The sequence below is a fragment of the Bombina bombina genome, chromosome 2 (genome assembly GCF_027579735.1).
Source record: "Bombina bombina isolate aBomBom1 chromosome 2, aBomBom1.pri, whole genome shotgun sequence".
Lineage (NCBI taxonomy): Eukaryota > Metazoa > Chordata > Amphibia > Anura > Bombinatoridae > Bombina > Bombina bombina.
The window spans coordinates 1,425,977,495-1,425,990,120 of NC_069500.1; the positions used below are offsets into that span (position 1 = coordinate 1,425,977,495).

Genomic DNA, 12,626 nt, shown 5'->3' on the forward strand with positions numbered 1-12,626 from the left:
TAGTGGTCAAGCTTCATGCAAATCTTGCTCTGGCCTTATTTCAAGTTTATTGTTGCTCGCCTGCTATAAGTGGAAATGTCCCCTAGATGGCACTGCAGGACAACCAGTCCCAAATTGGAAAGAGACTATCAGGCAGATGATGATAGAAAGCTTGTGGAATGAGAAAGATAAGTAACTGCTCTCACAATTATTATTTATTTTTATTTTTTTAGATAGAAATAGTCCATAGAGTCAAGTTATAAACGGTAAATACCAATCCCAAAAATCACACACAGCATGTAGATTTAACAATGCAGTTCATCAGATAAGCACCAGCAGCAGTGGGATAAACTAAGGCTCTCTCCTCCCCACTCCTCTCCTGCAAGTGCCACATGGAGCCAGCAGACCCAGCAAGGCAATGTAAAAGACAATTCCTGTGGCTAATCGGCCCCTCTGAGAAATATGTCCCCCTAAACTTTATCAAGAGGCCCAGGCAATATGGGTAGTTAGAAAGTCTCTGCAGTATTATCCTCAGGTTATGGAAAGGGGATTAGTGTAGTAAGCTCCCCACGTGGTAGTTAGCTCTGCCAATTTTACTTTTTCTCTCTTTTTTTTATTCCTTTCTTTTGTTTTTGTTTTGATAGACAGTCTAAGTGGGTTACACTCCCTGGGAATTGAAAGGCCCCAATCTTCAATTTAAGTGTTTCCCTGGGTGAGGTGTGGCGGCTGCAGTTGTGATAACAGCGGTAACAGTATAACCCTCCGTGTCTCCAAAGCTAAGCCTGCGCTCCCCGCTCACCCCCACCTCAGGTGCCGCACTGCTGTTTATTTTCGGATGTCTAAGGGGCACAGTCTAGGACCTTGAGGCCTCTTACCACCGCCTCCTGTGTTTTCAGCCCGACTGGTGTGGTTGCTGGGGAAGGCGCCGGGATCCATGATGGCGCCTGTACTTTGCGCTCCGTTGCGCACTTTTGGCTTTCCGGGGGCAAGGGCGTTGTTGTAGCCCTTCACGCTGCTTCGCCAGTTGAGGTAAATAGTAATTGGGTCCCAACAAGGCTTGTAGGCGTGGGGGTCGGGCCGGCAGCAGGCTATTCAGCTGTTTTTGAGAGCAAGGGATGCGGAGCTCTTCTCCCCTGCTGCCATTCCGTTGCGCCGCCCACCGGAAGTCAGCTGCATTTTCTTTTTATTATGCATTTAACAATTTACTGTATTTAGTGGTCCTTTAACCCCTTAACAACCATGACATACCCTATACGTTGCTGGTCATTCATTTTTTGTTGTTGTTATAATAACGAAGGTCTTGCCCCTAGCAGCGAGACTGCGCTATTAAAAATGCAAGCCTCAAAGATAGACGAGCGACGTACAGGGTACGTCGCTGGTCATTACAGGGTTAAGCTATCCAATTGAAAACATAATTGCATAATTTTAACACAAATTGATTTAATTATAACTTGTGCAACAAATATTGACATAATTTAATATGAGCTAATTGTAGCTTAACATCGGTTTATATTTTAGTCGGGTGGTCAGTGGAATCAGTCGGGTGTTGTGTCCATTAACCCCTTAACGACTGAGGACGTGCAGGGTACGTCCTCAGAAAAAAGGCAGTTAACGCCTGAGAACGTACCCTGCACGTCCTCGGTGTGGAAAGCAGCTGGAAGCGATCCTGCTCGCTTCCAGCTGCTTTCCGGTTATTGCAGTGATGCCTCGATATGGAGGCATCCTGAAATAACCTTTTTAAGCCATCCGGTGCAGAGAGAGCCACTCTGTGGCCCTCTCTGCACCGGAGATCGGTGGCTTGCGGCGTTGGTGGGTGGGAGCCGGACCGGGAGGCGGGTGGCGGCCATCGATGGCCCTGCTGATGTGGAGGGGGCGGGATCGTGGGCGGGGGTGACCGGGGGCGCGCACGGACGCGCGTGCACGGGAGGGTGGGGGCGGGCGCGTGCACGGGGAGGGAGCGGGTGGGAACCGCTACACTACAGAAAATCTTTAATAAAAAATGTTAAAAAACGGTCTTAGAAGTAAAAAAAAAAATGATAAGCAAGGTGGTGGGGGTTTGTCTGTGTGGGGGGGGAAGCTACACTACAGAAAAAAAAAACAAAAAAATAAAAAAAGCACTTTTTTTTTGCAAACTGGGTACTGGCAGACAGCTGCCAGTACCCAAGATGGCCCCCAATAAGGCAGAGGGGAGGGTTAGAGAGCGGTTTTGGGGGGGATCAGGGAGGTTGGGGGCTAAGGGGGGGATCCTACACTGTAGCATATGTAAATATGCTAAAAAAAATAATTAAAAAACCCTTTTATTTTAGTACTGGCAGACTTTCTGCCAGTACTTAAGATGGCGGGGACAATTGTGGGGTGGGGGAGGGAAGGGAGCTGTTTGGGAGGGATCAGGGGGTGGGATGTGTCAGGTGGGAGGCTGATCTCTACACTAAAGCTAAAATTAACCCTGCAAACTCCCTACAAACTCCCTAATTAACCCCTTCACTGCTAGCCATAATATACGTGTGAGGCGCAGCAGGATTTAGCAGCCTTCTAATTACCAGAAAGCAACGCCAAAGTCATATATGTCTGCTATTTCTGAACAAAGGGGATCCCAGAGAAGCATTTACAACCATTTGTGCCATAATTGCACAAGCTGTTTGTAAATGATTTCAGTGAGAAACCTAAAATTGTGAAAAATTTTACGTTTTTTTTAATTTCATCGCATTTGGCGGTGAAATGGTGGCATGAAATATACCAAAATGTGCCTAGATCAATACTTGGGGTTGTCTACTACACTACACTAAAGCTAAAATTAACCCTACAAGCTCCCTAAAAACTCCCTAATTAACCCCTTAACTGATGGGCATAATACACTTGTGGTGCGCAGTGGCATTTAGCGGCCTTCTAATTACCAAAAAGCAACGCCAAAGCCATATATGTCTGCTATTTCTGAACAAAGGGGATCCCATAGAAGAATTTACAACCATTTATGCCATAATTGCATAAGTTGTTTGTAAATAATTTCAGTGAGAAACCAAAAGTTTGTGAAAATATTTGTGAAAAAGTGAACGATTTTTTGTATTTGATCGCATTTGGCGGTGAAATGGTGGCATGAAATATACCAAAATGGGCCTAGATCAATACTTTGGGATGTCTACTAAATATAAATATATACATGTCAATGGATATTCAGGGTTTCCTGAAAGATATTAGTGTTCTAATGTAACTAGCGCTAATTTTGGAAAAAAATGGTTTGGAAATAGCAAGTGCTACTTGTATTTATTGCCCTATAACTTGCAAAAAAAGCAAAGAACATGTAAACATTGGGTATTTCTAAACTCAGGACAAAATTTAGAAACTATTTAGCATGGGTGTTTTTTGGGGGTTGTAGATATGTAACAGATTTTGGGGGTCAAAGTTAGAAAAAGTGTGTTTTTTTCCATTTTTCCTCATATTTTATAATTTTTTTTATAGTAAATTATAAGATAGTATCTTTAGAAAGTCCATTTAAAGGCGAGAAAAACGGTATATAATATGTGTGGGTACAGTAAATGAGTAAGAAGAAAATTACAGCTAAACACAAACACCGCAAAAATGTAAAAATAGCCTTGGTCCCAAACGGACAGAAAATGGAAAAGTGCTGTGGTCATTAAGGGGTTAAATAAGGGAGGTAAACTGTTTTATCTTATTTCCTCTTCTCAGTCTTTTTATATGTACACTACTGAGCATGTGCAATAGGTCAGTGTATACGTATATGATCCTGTGATTGGCTGATGGCTGTCACATGATACAGGTGCCCAGCATACTAAGTATTATCTTTTGTATTATGCACTTGTTGATTATGTAATACTATGGTATTTAAAGGGACAGTAAAGTCAAAATTAAACATTTTAAAGAAACATAGATTTTGACAGCACATAAGAACCATAGGCCCAACTAGTATACCCAATATTTCTTAAAATATAAACTTATCTAGTTTGTAGGGCTGTCTTATGCGTTTCCCAGGCATTCATTAGTATGTAGGATATCCTTATGCTTATCCCAGGCAATAATTAGTATGTAGGATAGCCTTATGCTTTTCCCAGGCATTAATTAGTATGTAGGATAGCCTTATGCTTATCCCAGGCATTAGTTAGTATGTAGGATAGCATTATGCTTTTCCCAGGCATTATTAGTATGTAGGATAGCATTATGCTTATCCCAGGCATTAATTAGTATGTAGGATAGCCTTATGCTTTTCACAGGCATTAATTAGTATGTAGGATAGCCTTATGCTTATCCCAGGCATTATTAGTATGTAGGATAGTCTTATGCTTTTCCCAGGCATTATTAGTATAAAGGATAGCCTTATGCTTTTCCCAGGCATTAATTAGTATGCAGGATAGTCTTATGCTCTTCCCAGGCATTAATTAGTATGCAGGATAGTCTTATGCTTTTCCCAGGCATTAGTTAGTATGCAGGATAGCCTTATGCTTGTCCCAGGCATTAGTTAGTATTTAGGATAGCCTTATGTTTATCCCAGGCATTAATTAGTATGTAGGATAGCCTTATGCTTTTCCTAGGCATTAATTAGTATGTAGGATAGCCTTATACTTATCCCAGGCATTAATTAGTATGTAGGATAGCCTTATGCTTTTCCTAGGCACTAATTAGTATGTAGGATAGCCTTATGCTTTTCCATGCATTAATTAGTATGTAGGATAGCCTTATACTTATCCCAGGCATTAATTAGTATGTAGGATAGCCTTATGCTTTTCCCAGGCATTAATTAGTATGTAGGATAGCCTTATGTTTATCCCAGGCATTAATTTGTATGTAGGATAGCCTTATGCTTTTCCTAGGCACTAATTAGTATGTAGGATAGCCTTATGCTTTTCCTAGGCATTAATTAGTATGTAGGATAGCCTTATGCTTATCACAGGAATTAATTAGTATGTAGGAAGGAGCCTTATGCTTTTCCCAGGCATTAATTAGTATGTAGGATTGCCTTATGCTTATCCCAGGCATTATTTAGTACGTAGGATAGCCTTATGCTTATCCCTGGCATTAATCAGTATGTAGGATAGCCTTATGCTTATCCCTGGCATTAATCAGTATGTAGGATAGCCTTATGCTTATCACAATCATTAAACAGTATGTAGGATAGCCTTATGCTTATCCAAAGCATTAATTAGTATGTAGGATAGCCTTATGCTTGTTCCATGCATTAATTAGTATGTAGGATAGCCTTATGCCGTTCCCAGGCATTAGTTAGTATTTAGGATAGCCTTATGCTTATCCCAGGCATTAATTAGTATGTAGGATAGCCTTATGCTTATCCCAGGCATTAATTAGTATGCAGGATAGCCTTATGCTTGTTCCATGCATTAATTAGTACGTAGGATAGCCTTATGCCGTTCCCAGGCATTAATTAGTATGTAGGATAGCCTTATGCTTATCCAAGGCATTAATTAGTATGTAGGATAGCCTTATGCTTGTTCCATGCATTAATTAGTATGTAGGATAGCCTTATGTTTATTCCAGGCATTAATTAGTATGCAGGATAGCCTTATGTTTATTCCAGGCATTAATTAGTATGTAGGATAGCCTTATTCTTATCCCAGGCATTAATTAGTATGTAGGATAGCCTTATGCTTATCCCAGGCATTAATTAGTATGTAAGATAGCCTTATGCTTATTCCAGGCATTAATTAGTATGTAGGATAGCCTTATGCTTATTACAGTCATTAGTTAGTATGTAGGATAGCCTTATGCTTATAAAAGGGATTAATCTGTATGTAGGATAGCCTTATGCTTTTCCCAGGCATTAGTTAGTATGTATGATAGCCTTATGCGTATCCAAGGCATTAATTAGTATGCAGGATAGCCTTATGTTTATTCCAGGCATTAATTAGTATGTAGGATAGCCTTATGCTTATCCCAGGCATTAATTAGTATGCAGGATAGCCTTATGTTTATCCCAGGCATTAATTAGTATGGAGGATAGCCTTATGCTTATCCCAGGCATTAATTAGTATGCAGGATAGCCTTATGTTTATTCCAGGCATTAATTAGTATGTAGGATAGCCTTATGCTTATCCCAGGCATTAATTAGTATGCAGGATAGCCTTATGTTTATTCCAGCCATTAATTAGTATGTAGGATAGCCTTATGCTTATCCATGGCGCAACTAGTGGATAGTAAAGTGTAGAAGTAATTATCAAATAACCCCAAATAGGCATTAAAAAAAAGAGATATTGAGAGCTGTGTGTCAAAAGCATTAAAGGAACATTTCAAGTAAAAATAAACTTTTATTATTCAGAAAGAGCAGAAGTTTTAAGACACTTTCCAATTTACTTCCATTGTCAAATTTTGTCTTTTTATATTCACACTTTCTGGGGAACAAGTTCCTGCTGAGCATGTGCACAAGCTCACAGGGTATATGTATACTAGTCTGTCATTGGCTGATGGCTGTCACATGATACAAGGGGCCGGAAAATGGGAGAAAAATTATATTTGTCAGAAAAAAATCTACTTCTTATTTGAAATTCAGAGTAAGTGCTATTGTATTGTCTTTTTATTATGCACTTGTGAATTATGTAATTCTATTGCATTGAGGGATTATTGGACAGGATGTGGCAAAATTGTTGCTTGATATGAAGGAAATAACCCCTATCCTATATACCCTACCTAAAATACTCAAGGACAGGGGGGCCCTCCTGGATGTCCCAATAGTGGCAGGAATTGGGTCCATCCTGTCCAATTCCTCAATTTTTTTGGATAAATTTCTTAGACCATTGTTAAATCCAACTCCTATATGAGATACGGGAGATTTCCTAAATAAAATACAGGAGGTGGATTTGAATGGGGATAAAGGTATACAGTTTAGTATGGATATGGTGAGCCTATACACATCCATTACCCATGAGGCAGGCCATGGAGCTGTGAATAGGATACGCTATAATAACACTGATGTGAGTGAATTGCAGAGACAGTTTGTCTTGGAATTATTGGGCCTTGTGCTCAGATGTAATTTACTTTTTATTCCAAGATGAGTACTTTTTACAGCTCCAGGGTACTGGATATTTTTGAAGAACATTTTGTTTATAGCCATTCACTTTTTTTTGAAATATGACGCCACTTGGTAGTGCTATATCAATGACATTTTTGGGATATGGATGGGCGACATTGGAACCCTGGAGGAATTTCGAGCCACATTACATATTAAGTTTAAACTTGTGTCCAAGTAAGCATTAACATTTTAGACACCAAGGTGTATAAATCAGCAAATAGTCTATCTGTGGATCTCTATAGTAAGGAGACAGATTGTAACAATTTATTACATTTCAGCAGTGCACATCCACCCTCTCTCCTTCAATCTTTACCGAAATGTCAATTATTGCATGTAAGATGCATTGTATTGGATGAGGAATTGGTACAAACTAGATTAAAGGAGTTTAGGGGTGCATTTGCGAGAAGAGGGTATTCCCCTAAATTGATACAGAGTAGTATTGATAGTACAAAAGTATTGATAGTACAATGAAGATTCCTAGGCAGAAATTACTAGAGTATAACATAAAATAAAGTAAAGATTTGTCCAGGATGATCTTGGTCAGTTAATATTCTCCACTTAGTAAAAAAAAATCCAATGAATTATGCGGAAGAGAGGCAGAAACCTTAAGGATACCTTGGTTATGTGGGCCCAAAAAAGAGAATGGTACAGGGATTTATTGGAAAAAAAAGAGCCATGGATGCTTCCCCATGCTTAAATTGCACTAATAAAATAAAATGCCCATGTGGATGGGGCTATGTAGGTGAGACCACCCATAAAGTCCGAGAGAGGATAAACCAGCACAAGAGTAGTATTCGGACTAAACAGTTGGATGCTTCTGTGGCAGATCACTTTATTACACCAGGACACAGCCTTAGTGAATTAAGGTTTCAAATATTGGAGCAGGTACAGATGCCAAGGAGAGGGGGAGAAAGGGAAATAATCATAAAGCAAAGAGAACTTTACTGGATCTATGAGCTAGGTATATGTCCCCTGGAGGTATAAATAGGGAGATGGATTTGTCAGGGTGCCAGGAATCAGACTGAGACGAGAAGTGCAAAAATAATCACACCTTTATTAATAGCAAAAAAAAGTCCACAAGTCTAATAACAAGCCAGGAGTCAAAACCAGAGCTGGTAGTCAGACGAGCCGAGTCAGGAGCCAAAGCGAGTAGTCAGACAAGCCGGAATCAGGAACAAGGAAAACAGCAGAGTCAGGAACAAGCCAGGGATCAGGAACCAGGAAGGACGTCAGACAGCCAGGTAATACACAGGAATTCTCACAAACAGGTCTGATACAACGAAAACTCAAAGCATACTGAACAGAGGCCCTTTATATAATAAGTGATGACCTTACAATTCTGAGACTGCATCCTGTCTCACACGGATGATGTACACCAGTCTGGCTATAAAAGGAAGTGCAGGAAATGAGCAGCATCCCCCACTATGCACCAGAGTCAGCAAGAGAGGTGAGTAAGATGGCTGCCAGCAGCACATGACAAACAAAACAGGGAAAAAACCCTGACAGGATTGGACGGTCTTTAATTTATTTAACTTGGGTAAAGATATGGATAGACACACAAAAAACTATTTAGTAAAGCTCTCCTTAGAAGTGGTAAATTTATTTTTAACTATAGTGCAACCTAGAGAACTATATATTCAAAAGACAGAAAAAAAAAATATATTTAATATATATAATAAGCAAAAAAGTATACACAATCATACATTCAAAAAATCATTCATACACTCACACACATACATACATAATAAAAAGGGGTACCCCAATATGCAGCAAAAGAGCAAAATATTATCGTGGTGCACCACAAAAAAGTCCAGACTATAGATCAAATAGCACAGGATGTAAATGCCAGGCACTAAGTAGATGCAATCAGTTGCGTTAGCAAGAAACAATAAAGCAGTGATTAGCACATTTATCCAGTGATTGCAAATGAAGTTTTGTTAATGCGTTAGGCTGATGAATCACAGTCCCATCCAAACATACTATAAAAGCAAGCAGTTGCGTTAATAGCATGCAGTAGAGCAAAGTTCAGCACATTTTTCAGGACAGGAATCAAAAATGCAAAAAGTTTGTAAAGCACAATCTCAGCCAAACACACTGCTATGTAAGTAGTTGGTGATCCTCATCCGTCCGTGTGAAGCGTAAGTGGCAAGTGTTATTATCCACACATGATCATCTTAGCTTTTGCATGCAAACGATGGGCCTTCCCAGTAGCGGGCAAACAGTGTGAGGTAGCGACCTACCAACGCGTCCCTTTGCGCGTTTCGCTCCGCTCTCGTGGCTGCTCGGAGCTTCTTCCGGGTTTGACGTCACTACAGCTTGCGTGTCTATTTATTGGTTGTTCTAGCCACATGACTTAGAGGCTCGTTCTGTTTTCATTGTTACGTTAGAGATCCTCATTGGCTACAGCTGGCAACCAACATAGTGTAGCTGTCCCACTTTTATGTCAATTCAATATTGATGCCGATATATAATCAATTCATATGCACACATAAAGCTTTTTGAGTTGAATTATTTTAAAGCTGCAAAACATCAACATAATCCACCATACATACTAAAACATGCATACATTCATAATGCTAGTAATGCTGTAAATAAGGAGACCCAGAAACTAATTGAAAAATTGCAGAGTGAAATTAAATTAAGAAAGAGACGTAAACTGATCAGAGATCAAGATGACTATAGGAGAAATAAAATTTACATTTATCGTAATAGATTTAACAGCAGAAATCATTACGATTCTGGAACTGATGGGTCTGACATGGACTCTGATCAGGATAATGTAAACTTAGAAATTAGTCAAGAGTCATGCCCTTTAGGGGTAGGACCAGGAGAGGGGGGAAGTGGAGACACGCAAAGGCCCCCCCTAGAAAGGAGAGATGGGGGAGGGAGAAGGAACAGGGGTCACTACATGATCACACGAAACAGGTTGAGGTTCAATTAACATCTGATCCTATTTCCCTTTTAGGTGAACCCCCTTTTGAACAAAATTCAAACATTGTAAATTTGTCTTCTTTTCCCCTTAACCAACAGCATATCAGTTTATTGGAAAAAGGTCTTAGTTTCTGTCCCTCTAACAGGCTTGATTATTTGAAATTACCAAGGACCTGCATCTTTTTGCACGGAAGCTAGCTCTAAAAAAGACTGACTCCGCGAACAACCATTAACCTTAGGAGTGCTGAGGATAGGGAGGCTATTCATAATCTTGAAACCTTAGCATTTGAACAATCTATAGAACCAATGATGATATGTCCTCATACTGATTTGAAAAGAAGATCTGATATGCCATCTTTTTCATCTATTCCGAACATTGCGGTATTTGTGCAGAGTGTGACTGAACAGTTTGCACAGATTCAGTTCACTGGTGTATTGAATGATAACTTATCAAAAGGTGAGCGGAAAGCTTTGGAGGAACTAATAGCTCATAATGAGCTTGTGGTAAAACCAGCCGATAAGGGCGGAGATGTGGTCATTCTTGACCAAAATTACTACATCAGTGAGGCAATGCGCCAACTTCAAGATGATGAGCAATATGTATCAGTCACCTTTGATGACTTCCAAAGATCTCACAATGAATTGTTATTTATTCTCAATGATGTGAGAAGATCTAATCTAATCACTAGTCAAGAACAAGGGTATATGTACAATGCTAAACCAGTAACTCCTGTGTTCTACTGGATACCGAAGCTACATAAGTCCTTGGTAAAATCTCTGGGCCGTCCCATTATTTCAGGGATTGAAGGTATCAGTAGGTGCATTGACTACTTCTTGAAACCATTTGTCAATGGACTCCGTACTTTTGTACAGGACTTCACTGACGTGATTAAAAAACTAGATGGCATTACCATATCTGAAAATATGTTGTTTGTTTCCCTGGACGTTGAGTCTTTGTACTCTTCGATCCCGCATTCAGTTGGAATTGAAGCTTGTAAGTCCTATTTAACGACTAGGGGACCAGGTTATTTGAAACACACTCAGTTTGTTGTTGATCTTTTGGAGTTTGTTCTATGCAACAATATTTTTCTCTTCAATAGAAGATACTACAAACAGAAACGCGGTACAGCCATAGGGGCCACATGTGCACCAACCTACGCCTGCCTCCATCTTGGATGGTGGGAAGATAACATTGTGTTTAGTGAACATTATGAGTGGGTTGATGCACATGTGGCCCTCTGGATCCGCTATGTGGATGACATCCTTATCTTATGGGATGGTACTGAGCAGGAGCTGTTGGATTTTGTCTCTGTTCTTAATCAAAATGACCTTAACATTTTCTTAACCTGCAATTATCATGTTAAATAAGCTTTCTGGATCTTCTTGTTGGCAGAAGGGAGAATTTGGTGGTAACTCAGGTGTACAGGAAACCGACTGCATCCAACACCTTGCTGTTAGGATCCAGTCATCATCCTGAAAATTTAAAGAAAAATATCCCCTATGGGCAATTTCTAAGACTACATCAAATCTGCACTGATGAGTGGGTCTTTAATAAACAGGCTGGTGAGATGGCTGAGAGGTTCTATGCTAGAGGGTACTCTAGAAGATGTGTAAAAAGGGCTCTTTTTAGAGCAAGGAACATGGATATTTCAAAATAAAACTACTGAAACCACAAAAAAGAAACTACTAAAATAAGGTAAATTGCCAGATACAATTCCCATTGGGGAAAGATTAAAAGCATACTACAGAAAAATTGGCATTTACTCTCTCTTGATCCCGCTCTAAAGGAGCATGTGGGGGAATATCCCCTTATGACGGCACGAAGGGCTAGAAACCTAAAGTATCTTCTGGTCAGGAGTGAATTTAATCAGGTTAAAAACACTAATTGGCTAGAGAAGCACTCTCAGAAAATTGTGGGATGTTCCCCGTGCAATCACTGTGTTTGCTGCCAATATGTAAAGAGAACAAAAACTTTTGCAAGTAATACCAACAAAATAAATTGTTCTACAACAGGTGTTATTTACCTGCTATCATGTTCCTGCCCTCTTTTTTACGTAGGAAAAACCTATAGAGAGTTCCGCTCTCGAATAACTGAACATCGCGATGATGTGAAAGACTTTAATATTGACAGTCCTATAGCGAGGCATTTTGCCCAGTGCCATCAATCTAGGACAGATGACTTGAAATTTATTGGGATTGAAACAGTGAAAGCTAGTAGGAGAGGTGGGGACATTGACACCATTCTATTACAAAAAGAAACTCGCTGGATCTATTATCTTAGCACTTTATCCCCATATGGGCTAAATGAGAAATTAGTTTGCCTCTTTTTTGAAATGACACACTTTTTTCCTTTTTTGAAAAATCTGTTTCTTTTATTAAAAATTAAGACATTCTCTATGCCTTCGCCATGATGTTCTGGGGTTTTGGCCACACGTGATTTAAAAAGAATAACCAATTACTAATTTTGCAGGCTATATTCAGTATCTGTCACTTATACTGTGTAACTGATTTGTTCCTGTGATTCAGTTGTAGAAAATGTAAAAAGTTGTGTTAATTACTAGCATTATGAATGTATGCATGTTTTAGTATGTATGGTGGATTATGTTGATGTTTTGCAGCTTTAAAATAATTCAACTCAAAAAGCTTTATGTGTGCATATGAATTGATTATATATCGGCATCAA

At 39.6% G+C, this 12,626-nt stretch overlaps 1 protein-coding gene across 1 annotated transcript in view; it reads left to right on the forward strand.

The window, feature by feature from the left end:
* Positions 1-6,449: 6,449 nt before the first annotated feature.
* Positions 6,450-12,626, forward strand: part of LYRM2 (LYR motif containing 2) — a gene marked incomplete at its 5' end in the record, with an annotated part of 29,614 nt that continues 23,437 nt past the window's right edge. The window contains one exon of the mRNA XM_053704382.1: positions 6,450-6,494. Within this exon, the coding sequence (XP_053560357.1) occupies positions 6,450-6,494 (45 nt within the window). The remainder of the gene's footprint in view (positions 6,495-12,626) is intronic.